This window comes from Myotis nattereri (genome assembly GCF_964212035.1).
Source record: "Myotis nattereri genome assembly, chromosome: 6".
Classification (NCBI taxonomy): domain Eukaryota; kingdom Metazoa; phylum Chordata; class Mammalia; order Chiroptera; family Vespertilionidae; genus Myotis; species Myotis nattereri.
The window spans coordinates 46197166-46212141 of NC_138081.1; the positions used below are offsets into that span (position 1 = coordinate 46197166).

The 14976-nt window shown below is 35.9% G+C and overlaps 1 protein-coding gene across 2 annotated transcripts in view; it reads left to right on the forward strand.

Moving 5' to 3' along the window:
* The window catches only part of ZNF292 (zinc finger protein 292), a 76876-nt gene that overhangs the window by 25021 nt on the left and 36879 nt on the right, over window positions 1-14976 (forward strand). The window contains exons 2-4 of one of the 2 annotated variants that reach the window (XM_081094010.1): window positions 9380-9534; window positions 9727-9805; window positions 12076-12211. In XM_081094010.1, coding sequence (XP_080950136.1) covers window positions 9380-9534; window positions 9727-9805; window positions 12076-12211 — 370 coding nt within the window. The remainder of the gene's footprint in view (window positions 1-9379; window positions 9535-9726; window positions 9806-12075; window positions 12212-14976) is intronic. The other variant, XM_081094011.1, reaches the window with a different exon arrangement.

A 14976-nucleotide genomic window follows, 5' to 3' on the forward strand; every position in this document is an offset into this window, starting at 1 on the left:
AGAAATATTTAAACATTGTAAATATCCAAAGGTTATTTTAAAATTAGTTTTTAGGATATCAATATTCTTAACTTTTTTGCATTATGTAAGAAAAATTTTTAAATGTAGATTAACACACAGCCAGCTGTATTATCCTTTTAATTATTTTAGAAAGTTTAGTTCTGTTGTCTTTCAAGTAAAAAAGCCAAATATCAAGTTTGAAAATGAACATAATAATGAGGGATTTAAAAAAAATTTTTTACTGTTGAAAGTATTACATATGTCCCCCTTCGTCCCCTTCTAGCCCGCCCCAGGTCTTCACCACTCTATTGTCTGTGTCCATGGGTTATGTATATATGCATACAAGTTCTTTGGTTGGTCTGTTTTCACTCACCCATTCTTCTAGTCTCTAGATCTATTTTGTTTATCAGTTTATTTTGTTCATTAGATTCCACATATGAGTGAGATCATGTGATACTTGTCTTTATTTGGCTTATTTCACTTAGTGTAATACTCTCTAAGTCCCTCCATGCTGTCTCAAAGGGTAAGAAATCTTCTTTTTTAGTGCTGCATTGTATTCCATGGTATAAATGTACCACAGTTTGTTTGGTTTTTGCCACTCATCTACTGATGGGCACTTGGGCTGTTTCCAGATCTTAGGAATTGTAAATTGCTCTGCTATATAAACATAGGGGTACATACATTCTTTCTAATTGGTGTTTTGGGTTTTCTAGGATATATTCCTAGAAGTAGAATCACTGGTCAAATGGCAGTTCCATATTTAATTTTTTGAGGAAACTCCATACTGTTTTCCATAATAGCTGCATTCCCACCAGCAGTGTACTAGGGTTCCCTTTTCTCCACATCCTCACCAGCACTTGTCATTTGTTGATAGTAGCCATTCTGACCGGTGTGAGTTGATACCTCATTGTTGTTTTAATTTGCATCTCTCTAATAGTCAATGACTTTGAGCATTTTTTCATATGTCCCTTGGCCATATGTATGTCCTCTTTGGAGAAGTGTCTATTTAGGTCCTTTGCCTGTTTTTTAATTGGATTGTTTGTCTTCTGTTTCTTAAGTTGTATGAGTTCCTTATATATTTTGGATATTAAACCTTAATCAGATGTATCATTGCCAAATATGTTCTCCCATATTGTGGACCGACTCCCTTTTCATTTTGTTGATTGTTTTTTTGCTGTGTAGAAGCTTTTTATTTTGATGTAGTCCCATTTGTTTATTTTCTCCTTAGTTTCCTTTGCCCTAGGAGATGTACCTGCAAAGATATTGCTATGACATATATTTGATATTTTGCTACCTATGGTTTTTTTCTAAGATTTTTATGGTTTTACTACTTACATTTAAGTCTTTTATCCATTTTGAGTTTATTCTTGTGTATGGTTTAAGTTGGTGGTCTAGTTTCATTTTTTGGTATGTATCTTTTCAATTTCCCCAACACCATTTATTGAAGAGACTATCTTGATTCCATTGAATGCTCTTGCCTCCTCTGTCAAATATTAATTGAATATAATGGCTTGGGTCGATTTCTGGGGTCTCTGTTCTGTTTCCATTGATCTATATGTCTGTGTTTTCTCTTGTCTTTTTTATAATAGCCATTTCAACAGGTGTGAGATGATATCTCATTAATTATTTTTAGATAAGGACTCTTTTTTTTAAATCCTCGAGGATATGTTTGTGTGTGTTTTTAATTGATTTTAGAGAGAGAAAGTAAAGGAGGGGGAGAGAGAGAATATTGATTGGTTGCCTCTCGTACATACCCCAACCAACTGGGGGATCAAACCTGCATCCTAAGTATGTGCCCTGACTGGGAATTGAATCTGCAATTGTGTGGCTTTTTTAATTCTTTATTTTTGAAAGTTTTATATATGTCTCCTTTTCCCCCCATTGACTTCTTCCCGCCTGCTCCTGCCCCCCAGCACATGCCCCCACCCCCCTATTGTCTGTGTCCATCAGTCATGCTTATATGCATAGATACAAGTTTGGTTGATCTCTTACCCTTCCCTTTCCTTCCCTCTGAGGTTTGATGATCTGTTCGATGCTTCTATGTCTCTGGATCTATTTTTGTTCGTCAGTTTATGTTGTTCGTTACATTCCACAAATGAGTGAGATCGAGTGATACTTACCTTTCTCTGACTGGCTTATTTCGCTTAGCATAATGCTCTCTTGGTCCATCCATGCTGCTGCAAATAGTAAGAGTTCTTTCTTTTTTACAGCAGTGTAGTATTCCATTGTATAGATGTACCACCGTTTTTAATCCACTCATCTGCTGAAGGGCACTTAGGCTGTTTCCAAATCTTAGGTCTAATACATTCTGTCACTTCTGAGGATATTAATGATAGTTTCTTGGAATTTTGTCTTCTCCTTGAATAGTTTCTGCTCATTCTCAACTTTCTTTTCCTTTTTTAAATTTATTTTTTACTGTTTATTTTGCTCTCTCACCTATTAGATACTTTCCTCAAATGTCTAGCTGTCCTCAGCCATCCACATTTACTTACTAAAAACTGATTGAGAGGTACAAGCTCATGAGTTATTATGGTCTTCACAATAAGGGGACTTAGCTGGTTTTTTTCCTGGGGAAGACCTGGTGTCAGAATATCTCTGTGAGTCTTTTCTCGTGAGTTCCCAGAGAAGGACTCGGCTAAGGACTCTGGAGGTTCTGGCCATGATCTGGGGGAGAAGAGTTGAGAAAAGGGCGCTGTCTCTATATAGACAGTATGTGAAGATTACTTACTGCCCTGTTAAAGGTAAGATACCTCCCCTCAATTGTGTATATAAAAAAAATCTGTACAGAATAAACTTCTGCTGGGGATAGAGAGGAGTAGTGGCTAGTTTATGTGACCAAGCTGTGGAGAGAGATGAGGAAATCAGGGAGGCTTAACTGCTAAAATAGACTTCCAGCCAATCCTCATTCTTATCCCCATTTTCAGAGGCACCTAGCTCTCTCAATTCTTGAGCCCTTTGGTGATTTCTACAGAGTCAGTATCTTCCTGTAAAGCTTACTTAGAGTGCCAATCTTCATGTACTTTCCATTGTTTAAAATTTTGTTTCTTTTTCCTCCATTACTATTTTCTTGGTTCAGTTTATGCTGCTTTTAAAAAATTAGTTTTAGTAAAGCTTGGAGAGAGCAAGGTGCAAAATGTATGTGTCTAATTTTTCCACAGAAACCTTAAAATAAATTTTAATAACTTTGAAAGTTTAAAGAGTAGTACTCATTCACCAAAAGTTCAGGGGGTCCACAAGGCCAAACCTATAAGATATTTTTCTTCTTTAGCACATGTACAATGGAATGTGTCAGAGGTTACTCGACATATGATATAGCAACAGATTAAATGCAGAAATAGATATGATTTCTGCTCTTTTCTAGTAAGTCAAACACTGAAGAGATCTGAAAAATGTAAAACAATGCCACTGTTTTAAATTTTTTGGAAATGTTTATTTTCATTAAAAATGCCTTATTGTAACATGATGGTTTTATTGTTATTTTAATTCCATTTATAAGTACTTTAAAAATCTAAGTTTTCATTTCTAATATGACTATCAATTGTTGTAAACTACATAAACAAAAACTCTTTGTGATTCTCAGTAATATTTAAGAGAATAAAGGGTCATGAGACCAAAACTGTTGAGAACTTCTAGGGAATCCTATATATAAATTGGAACTAAAACATGAGTTTAACAATATAAACACATTCAACACTCCACTGTTTTTATGTTTATACTAGAGGCCCAGTGCACGAAATCCCTAGGTCTAGCCTACAACCAGGGTCATCTTCTGCCCATTCACCAGTTCCCAGTCCCACCCCGCCGTCGCCACCACTACCGATTGATCAAAAGCTGGGGGGAGGGACCAAGAGGTCAGCCGTTCTACCTGCTTGCCAGTCCCCAGTCTCGCCCCGCCATCACCCACCCGGTTCCCCATGGTTCCCCGTTCGCCATGCTGCAATCGGAGCCTGCGATCCAGGGGTCGGGGGGAGGAACCAAGAGGTGGTCAATGCACCTCATAGCGACTGGTCAAGCAGTCGTTCTGGTCATTATGGTTGCTGGGCTTTTATTATATAGGATATATATACATGTCCTATAAACATACACTATAATATATCTGTAGTATTACATGTCATTAGGGATGGGGGACAGTTAGGAAAAAGAAGTTAAAAGGCTCCTTGCGAGCAGATGATAATGAAGAAGAGGTTGAGAAACACTATGTTGGAGATCTCCTTAGAGCAGCGGTTCTCAACCTGTGGGTCGCGACCCCTTTGGGGGTCTAACAACCCTTTCACAGGGATCGCCTAAGACCATCGGAAAACACATATATAATTACATATTGTTTTTGTGGTTAATCACTATGCTTTAATTATGTTCAATTTGTAACAATGAAAATACATCCTGCATACCAGATATTTACATTATGATTCATAATAGTAGCAAAATTACAGTTATGAAGTAGCAACGAAAATAATTTTATGGCTGGGGATCACCACAACATGAGGAACTGTATTAAAGGGTCGCGGCATTAGGAAGGTTGAGAACCACTGCCTTAGAGCAGGATCCTTTAACCTTTTTTTTGGTTAGTATTTCTCCTGTCTCAGGCCTGTCCATAATACACACTATAGAATAGAGGGTGTAACCACAAATATCTTGTTAGGGGTCCTATAGGTTCCTTAACGAGAGAGCCAGCTTGTTGAGGCTTTTAGCAGCCAGACTGTCCATGCCTGGTTTCAGTCAGGGTGCTTGGCTCATCTATGACTCAGCTCCAGCCATTAGTTGCCATGCCAGAATATGAGTTGCCTAATTTTCCAAAATTTTAAAAATAGAAAAGTTAGAAATCTAAGGTTTATGTGAAATTTATTCTTTTTAAATATTAAACTAATTAGAATCATTTTTAAGCAATGTATACATTAGTCAAAACCTGTATGAGCTAGCTGCCCCCTTCACATTACACACTGGTGTAGTTTTTTCTGGTATGAAGGAATGTGGCTCCAAAATATGACTCCTATACAGTTTTCTGAACTCAGAATCATCTTGCTCCTTCTTAAATAACTTCAGTTCTGGGTCCTCCTGTGCCAGGAGGCTAACCTGTTCTATTTTTGGTTAACTCTAATTGTTTGATGTTTCTGCCTCATGGAAAGCAGAAATGTATCTTCTTCACACTTTAACCTCGAGCTCCTGATTTGCCCTGTGAGACCACACAGAAGAAGACTCTTATGTGACAAGTTTTCAGATTTGTGATTTTGGCTATGAATCAAATTTCCATTTGTCCAGAAATGTAGGGTTTGAATCTTCTCTCTGTCTCTTAAATAGCTCTGTGATCTTGGGGCTTATTACTTTAACCTGTTTATGCTCCAGTTTGTCCGTTTTTAAAAGAAGCATATTACTGCCCTGACTGGGTGACTCAGTTGGTTAGAGTGTCGTCTAGTACACCAAAAGGTTGCAGGTTCGATACCCAGTCAGGGCACATACCTAGGGTGCAGATTCAGTTCCCTGGCCAGGCAAGTATGGGAGGCAACTGATTGATGTTTCTTTCTCACCTTGATGTGTCTGTCTCTCTCTTAAAAAATAAAATAAAATAAAACATCGGGAAGAGGGTCCTAATATATGGTGACAGGAAAAGTTTTGCATTTGGGTGGTGGGCACATGGCGCAATGTACAGATCAGAAACCCACACCTGAAACCCATATGTTCATGTTGACCAGTGTCACCCCCCAAAAAAATAATTAAAAAGAATTTTTTAAAGCAATAAAAACATATCCTCAGATGAGGATTAAAAAAAAAAAAAAAAAAAAAAGTCAGCCATGGGATTCCAGTATGGCTGTGTGACCTTTTGATATAGGTATGTGATGTAATTCTGGCCATTGAGACCTGATGAGAAATCTAATGGGAATTGGGTTGGGGGTATTCTGGAAAAGGTTTCCTTGTTCCTAAAACAGAGGCACATGAAAAGATGGCCTCTTGTTTTCTTCCGGTTATTGCTGACCCTGGGTAAGAAGCTTGTTTCACTCTCTTGACACACCTGGGTGTTAGGTGGGGCATCATCTGACAATGGAAGAGTGAAGACATAGGTTGGTCATATGATAAACCTTTCTTATTGTTAGTGTTTTGAGTTGCATTTTCTTAGCTAAAATAATCTTAACAGATAAAGAAGTCACGTTACTTAATTCTATTGTGGCTGGCAAATTGGATAAAAAGTATTTAACCTCATGGAGTTATGAGGAATAATTGAAATAATATAGGTAAAAGGCACTTTGTAATTGTAAAGTAATTCTGCGTATTTATAGTTCTGTTACATTACCACAGTCAGTATCTGTTGGCCAGTGGACAGAATGTTTCACAGACAGTGAGACTGCCTGGCTTTGCTAATTACTGATTGTATTAATATTGTGCAGGTCACTGGACCTTTTAATTACTCCTCTTTAAAATAGAATTAAATATCTTTATAATTCTGTGAAAGGAATGAGTCTGAGCATCGTGGGATGCCCACCTGAAAGACCTTATATAGATTAAGGCAGTAGGTACAAATAATTACAGTGGGGCCTTCACTTACAAGTGTCCCGACTAACGAGTTTTTTGAGATACCAGCTGTCTCTCCGCCAATTTTTTGCATTGAGTTGATAGAGTAATTTGAGTTAACGAGCTCGGTCTCGGAACGAATTAAACTCGTGAGTCAAGGCCCCACTGTAACTCTCTTACTGTTTTGAAACATCGATGTGAGAAACACTGATCGGTCGCCTCTTGCATGCACCCCAACTGGGGTTCGAACCTTCCCCCCTTTGGTGTACAGGACAACAATCCAACCAACTGAACTACACTGGCTAGGGCAATAAGTAAGTCTTTTAATTGAGGAAAGCATAATTTATTAACCAATCATGTTTGGGGTGCTTCCATTTTCACAGTGGTTCTACTGATCTTGCTGTCTTGAAATACTCTACTATCAGTATACTTGCTGGTTATGAATATCAATTCTCATAGCTTTATGCAGTTAGGCAGATATTTGCTTTTTTGTTGTTGTTAATCCTAACCCGGAAGGTACTTTTCCATTTTTATTTTATTTTTTTAGAGCGAGAGAGAGAGAGAGAGTGGAAGGGAGGGGGAGAGACAGAGAGAGAGGAAAAACATCGATGTGAGTGAGACACATCAATTCATTGCCTCCTGCATGCTCCAACCCAGACCTGGGATCAAATTGCAACTGAGGCCGAAACCGGTTTGGCTCAGTGGATAGAGCGTCGGCCTGCGGACTGAAAGGTCCCAGGTTCGATTCCGGTCAAGGGCATGTACCTGGGTTGCGGGCACATCCCCAGTGGGGGGTGTGCAGGAGGCGGCTGATTGATGTTTCTCTCTCATCGATGTTTCTAACTCTCTCTCTCCCTTCCTCTCTGTAAAAAATCAATAAAATATATTTAAAAAAAAATTGCAACTGAGGTGCTTGCCCTTGACTGGGAATTGAACTCGAGGCCCTTTGGTCCATGGCTGACACTACCACTGAGCAAAACTGGCTAGGGCTCATGTAACATTTTTTAGATGTAGAACATCATACTCAGTTTTATTCCTAGAAGTAGAGGGACAATAACAGAAGAATCCCAGAATGCAGATTTTTCCATTCACTTGGCAAGTTTTGTTTAGATTTTGTAAGTCCTGTTGAGAGATTGTTTTGACTTCTGACACCAAATAGTAGGTGTCCTACAATTCAATCCAGTTCTGACACTAGCTGGAGTTAGTGTCAGACTCCACAGGTTAAAGGGCTTAGTACCACAAGGTGGCCCTAACTTCAGATGCCAGTTGTAAGAACTGGGTCTTCAAGTTACCTGCACTTTGTCCAACTTCGAGGGGCTGGGGTCTATGAATATATGATTATGCAGAAAGTGAGTTTTGATTATATTGCCCCCTTTTAAAAAATTTATTATTTTTTTGAATCCTCTCTCAAGGATATTTTTCCATTGATTTTTAGAGAGTGGAAGAGAGAGGGGGAAAACAGAGAAAATATCCATGAATGATAAACACATTGATTTGTTGCCTCCTGCGTGAGGCCAGGCCAGGGGCCGGGCCAGAGAGGAGCCTGCAACCAAAGTACTTGCCCTTGACTGGAATTGAACCCAGGACTCGCTGGTCTGCAGGCCAACACTATCCACTGAGCAAACCGGCTAGGGCTATTGTGTTGCCCTTTCATTTGCCAGATTACCTTTTCTGTTCCTCCTTTCTTCTTCCTTATTCTCTGTGATCACTTACTACTTCTGCTACTTAGAGATTAATAGAGACAGGATAAGGCAGTATGTGTTTTCTTTTGAATGTTCATTTCCTCTTTCCTTCCTTCCTGCTGTCTCTTCTTCCTTCCTAGCTACCTACAGTTGTTTTTTGGGGGTTTTTTAAGTTGCTTCTGTATGCCAGAGGACACAAGCCCTTGTGGAGTTTCCTTCAAGATAACATCCTTTCTGGGAAATGACATCTGAATTTTCACATGTGATGAGATGAGTCTTAAACCATGAAGTGTGAAGAGGACCAATTGTGGCAGTCTTATATTTGAAAAAACACATTTAATTAGAGCCCTACTTCATTTAGCATAATTCTAGAATCTTTTAGATAGTTTTTAGTAATTTGTGATTTTAGTAGTTATCTTAACATGTGGATATTTATCTACTGTAGCAGTTTCTTCCATCTCTTTATTATGTAGATAAACAGCATGAAAGTGCTGTTTATCTTTTTGATAATTCTGACAACGTGAATTTGAAATATGTACTTCATTAAGGAATGAGGGTTGCTTTTAATTTAATAAATAAGTACTTTATTACAAAAATCACTTGACCTTGTAATTAGTCTTTAATATTGATTACATTTGTTGAAGGTCTTTAGATGATTTTTTAAATGTTAAAACTTGTTATAAAAGACAGTAATGGTATGTGCTATAATTTTTTATTAACTGAAAAATTACATGTTTTTTTGTGACTATGTGATTCATTTATTAGGTGTTGAATTTTATACTTCTTATACAAAAAAAATAGAAAACAAATACTCTTAAATTCTTCACTGCATGTCTGGTCTAGTATTACTTGCCCAGATGTCTTCTATTTAAAATAACTTAAATCTTAGAATTTTGAGTGAAAGCTGGCATTTTGACTAGGGTAGAAAAGAGATAATGCTTACACTATTTAACACCAGCCTTTATGAAATGATGTATTATTGGATGAATTAACACTCTTTTTTCCCCCCCTAAAGAGAACTGGAAGTAAGACTATGGTTTTATAACTTTGAATATTTTAACCAGTATAAACTAATTTTCGTTTTTATAAATAAAAAATTATTTTTAAAATTTCTCAGGGAGGAAAGAAAAATAGTTGATTGGTCAATGTGTAGTTTGATTTACATTGACTACTTTTTATTATTCCTTCCAAAACAGACACTCCTTGAATATGCAGAGAAATGGAAAACTTCAGAAGATCCCTTACCTTTGCTGGAGGTATACACAGTGGCCATCCAAAGTTATGTAAAAGCCCGACCTTATCTTACCTCTGAATGTGAAAATGTAGCATTGGTTCTGGAACGCTTGGCATTGTGAGTAGACCTTTGAGTAAATTAAAATTAGGTTTAGCTTTTTTTGTTTTACTTTTATATCTTAGCTCTTATGATAATTTAAATTTAAATAGATTAGTTATGGGATGTCTACTAATAATGTTAGAATGCATTTTATTTTACTTCAAATTTTAATAATTATATATATCTTTACCAAATTTTTTTGTTTTTTAGAAGCTGTGTTGAACTTCTACTGTGTCTGCCTGTTGAGTTATCAGATAAACAATGGGAACAATTTCAGACACTGGTGCAGGTGAGAATATTTACCTGTTAGGTTTAATATAGGTACATTTTAAGTTAGTTTTCTTTGTTCTTAATAAATTATTGGGTTAAACTTTAAAACACCTAACGACAAATTTTAATTGCTCTTGTTATTGTTATTAACACTAGTGTTTTGCATATAGCAGATGCTCAATAAATGTTTCCTAAGTGAATTTACACATTTAGGTAGTTTGGTTGAATAATACACTGTTCTTTAAGATCAGGTAACTAAAGGACTTTGTTAGAGTAGTAAGGGAACACAAAAGAAAATGTCCTCATTTGTATTAAGGGACAGTTTAACTAATATTGAAAATCTGCAATATACTTAATAAGGATGTAACATATCTCACTTTTTTTTTGTCTCTCACTTAAGTCTTATGAAAACTTTGTGGGGGTAGGTATGTTTTTTCCCATTTTAAAGGTGAGAAAACTGAGGCTCATACTCTAAAATATTTATTTTCTCGTACTTATGCAGCTGATATCACAGAGTAGTTATTTGAACCCAGCTTTTTCATTCCAAAGCACATGCTTTTTTTTTTCCTAGAGCTGAAAACATGCCTTTTATTTCTTTTATTTAGTGGTTTTTATTCTACTTAGATGAGTACTACACAATTTTACACTTAGTTATTTTGGAGCATTTTCAAGAACATTAAACTTTGTTTCAGGCACTGGATTGTGCTGGATATATTATAGCTTCAAGTAAATTTTGATCAATCGGATAAAAGAGATGTTCCTGCTAGCTAGTTTTCAAAAATATAGTTGTCTTTTTCTCTAGCCACAGTTCTTAAAATATCCTTTGGCCTTATGTTTTTCTGTAGGAGATGTATTAAAGAGGATTAATCTCAAATTTTAGAAGCATGTGAAATATAGTTAGAGAAAGCAATTTTCCTATTTTATATTAAACATTAAACTCAAGTGCAGAATTCTTGAAGGTAGGATTCATATCTTAATACCTTTGGATTCTATTATGTCTTATACATAATAGATACTTAAAAAGTGTTTGTTGAAATGAAAGTGTCTTGTCCTGTTTGTCACATTGCAACTAACTTTTGATCATGCAATTTCTGCTTCAGCATATCATTCCTTGTGTCTTAGGATTTTTTTCCTAATGTGTTTATTTTTAGGTAAATAATTCAGAACTTTTCATTGTTTGGCATTCAGATACACTCTACACAGAATTAAATAAGTTGTTTATATACAAATATACTACTGAATCCCTCATGCTACTTAATTTTTTTTGTAAGATAAACTTCTGAACTTTCCTTTTTAAAACAATAGCATTAATTGATACTTTTTAATGTGAGTTAATGCGAAGGAAATAACTCTTTAAATCCCTCTATAGTATTTTCAGCAGTTGCTCAAAGAAAATTTTTAAAAGCACTTGAAATTGTTGCAGTGGGCAAGTTTTATGGTGTTGAGGAATAGCTGTTTTGTATAAACATAGCATGCAGTTTTAAGTTTCCATGACACTTTTCTCTTATTTTAGAGTTTCCTCAGGGTTATTTTATATCTACTTAACAGCATTTGTTTCATTTTACCTGTGTGTCAACTGTTTAAATATTTTTTTACCCGACTAGAAGATAAGCCCCATAAACACTGGGACTAGTTGTTCTCTTCCCTAGTACTTTCTCCATAGAAATTCTCAGTAAACAGTTTTGAATTGAATAAAAATTATTGATCTTTGGTGGTCTATAGAATATGCCAATTGCATGAAAGTTTGGAAAAACTAATAAGTAAGGTTCGTGTCAGCTTTAATAGGATTTTGCCAAGGTTATGTAGTAAATAAATGAAAAATCATGCATTTATTTAGTTGGTTTGCTTTCATACGTCTCTTATTGGAATATGTGTAAGTTGTCACTTAGGCCTTGATGCAGGTCTGTCATTTATTAATGGTAGAAGTTTTTGAAAATTTTTTTACTAACACAGGATGTAAATGTGTAAGGTCTTTTACGCTATGGGTATTTTGATAACTTCCTTGAGAAATAACCTTCCTCTTCCTGGTTTAGATTTTGGAGAAAAATTATTATGGGCTTATTTATAAAAATACATTGTTTTTATTTAAAATTTATAATAATATAATGCTTATCCTTGAGATTTGACTTTAAAAGTCAGAAGTAAAGGAATTTAGCACTTTGTAATGTGGCATGAGAATTTGAAGATAAAAGTCTTATTTTTCAAAAGTTTAGTATTATATTTAAAGCCTGATAAGCTTGCTTTTAAAAATCTGTTGTAATTCTTTGGATGTTTATTTAATATTTATAGGTAGCTCATGAAAAGCTGATGGAGAATGGCAGCTGTGAATTGCATTTTTTAGCTACTCTAGCTCAAGAGACTGGGGTGTGGAAAAACCCGGTACTGTGCACTATTCTTTCCCAGGAACCATTGGATAAGGATAAAGGTAAATTTTCTAGAGAGAGAGAGAGCGAGAAAAGAGAAAAAAAGAATCATTAGACCAGAGAAAATTAAGTACTTAAAATTGTTTTGATATAATTCATCTCAAGATATTCCAAACAAGGATCATTTAATTACATTTTATCTGAGATGGTTGAGGCCCTTCATTTTTATTTTATTTGGGGGAAAGATGTATTTATAGGACTTTACAATCATATCATTACAGAGAAACTAATTCCTCCCCCCCACCCCCCACCCCCCAACATCTCTTTAACAGAGGTATTCCTTTTACAACATCCTGATAGGTGGCAATCTGGCTTATATTTAATATCTAACTTACTTGACAGATGGAGATGCTGAAATAGGGTAGTTAAATTATTTTCTTGAAAATAGAATACAAAATTAGTGTTAGAACTTTCAAGTCTTCTGTCTCTAAGATTAGTATTGTTTCTCAAGCAGCTTATTGCTCAGTCTTATTTTATCCAACTTAGTTGTTATTGTATGAGTTCGGCAGTAAAGACTCCAGTTAAACTCAGACTGGCTGGTATCCTGTTGGAAGTAGATGGCTAAATCACTAATATGCATAACAATGTTCAGAGTACAAAAATTGTATATATCACAAAGAAGGGCACAGTTGTTGTCTTTAGTACTTGAGATTATTTTGGAAAGTGCCCAGCTTTCACTCTAATCTTTCCCAAGGTATTAAATTGGAGAATTAAATAAGCTGCTTCCATTGTTTATTGCAGCTTTTCCTGTTGATTGATTGCAGAGTCTAAGTATTTTGCAATATGATAGCAAATTATGAAGGCTCTGAGAAGGGAGTATAAATAGCCCATTGCTTCTGAACACTTCTGATACTTTGATATTTACTGAAAGGCTTCCCTGCTAATCTCCAAAGTTCTCTTCAAGCTGGTTGTTCCTACATGGCCTCCCTTCTTACCATTGCTCTATTGCTTTTCTGATAGTTTATAGCAATGTTATCTGTTTTTTAAATTTTCATAAGAAGTTTATTTTTAGTATCCCCTTACTTTGTGGCTATCCACAGATTAGCTGCAGTGTTCTCCGTACCTTAGAGAAATAAAGAATAGACACTCATTATTTAAAGTAATAAGAAGAACATTTAAAAGTTGAGAATCTTAGTGTTTTGTTTTGTTTTGCCTTTGGCATATTAGTTTTCTTTCCATTATATTAATAACACTATGTTGTTGTTTTTTGTGCTATAATGAAATTGTATTTTCTAATGTTCTCAACTTTTAAAAATATTGGTTGTAATATATTAATATCAAATTACATTGTATAGTTTTTAACAGTTTTAAATGTCCTTTAATATGCATGGTTTCATTTAACCTTCACAATGATCCTATGAAAATGGTAGGCCCTTTATTCTGTTTTACAGATCAGAAAGTGGAGGCTCAGAAAGATTACTTGTATTTTCTGTATCACATTGCCAGTGATGTGAGGCAATAGCAGGAATTGAAATGAGATCTTTAACTTCTCTTCTTTTTATAATATGCCCTGTTGAACCTAACTTAATAAAATAAAATTTCATCTAGTTTAAATAAAGAATTAACTCCTTGCCCTGGCCAGGTGGCTCAGTTGGTTGGAGCATTGTCCCATGCACCGAAAGGTTATGGGATCAATTCCTGGTCAGGGCACATATGGGAGGCAAACAATGTTCTTCTCTCTCTCTTAAGGAATTAATTCCTTTTTTTCCTGAAGAGCATTTTTGCCAAACTCACACATTATGCTAAAGTAGGAAAATGAAACTTTCACCTTAGCAGAGATTTAAAATTTATTTTAAAAGAAAGTGCGCTCCATTTCCTGTTTAAATGTGCCCGATGTTGTTTCTGTTAACAAATGTCTGCCCATCTCTGTGCTGCTTTATTTCTTGGTCTTCACCTGATATAGCCACTGGGATAATTTGGATTATGCAACCAAGAGGAGTTTCTAAAATAGCAGGTGGATTGTAGATAGCCAGACTTTCATACAACTCATGAAGCAACCAGAGAAATATATGATTGAGGAATTTTGCAGCCATAATCTTTACTTTGTTCTCTGTTATTTAGAATGCTTCTTTGGTGGGAGTTATTTTATGTATAATTACACAAATTATTCATTTCCTTCTTTGAAAAAGTTGAAGGAACTAACATTTACACACACGTGCTACTTTATTTACATTCTCAAATTTGATGGTTCAAAAGGAACTTTTAGCTTTTTATATTATACTAGAGGCCCAATGCACAAAATTCGTCCAAGAGTAGGCCTTCCTTCCCTCGGCTGCCAGCACTGGCTTCCCTCTGGCACCCAGGACCCGGGCTTCTCTCCAGCACCTGGGACCTGGGCTTCCTTCACAGTCCCGGCTTTGTCCAGAAGGTCGTTGGAAGGATGTCTGGTTTAATTAGCATGTTATGCTTTTATTATTATAGATATTCAGCCCCTTGGTTTAACTTAATCTAACCTATAGCAGCTTTGAAGAGAGGAGCTAGAGCTCAGAGATTAAGAAGTACATGTCAGTAGATATAGCTCATTAGTTTATAGTGAAGTCTTTGAGTTTTGATATAGTATTTCAGTGATTTTCAACTGGTGTGCTGTGGCACCCTGGTATGCCACAAGAGGCACACCAGTGTGCTGCAAGAACTTTTAAAACATGCACTACCTGACTGTTTAGTCAGGGGCACTGACTTCTTTTCCCTTAGATGGTCAAATTAAAAAATTACAACAGCCAACACAGCAATAGCCATCAGGTGTGAATTAATCGAAATTATACCTATT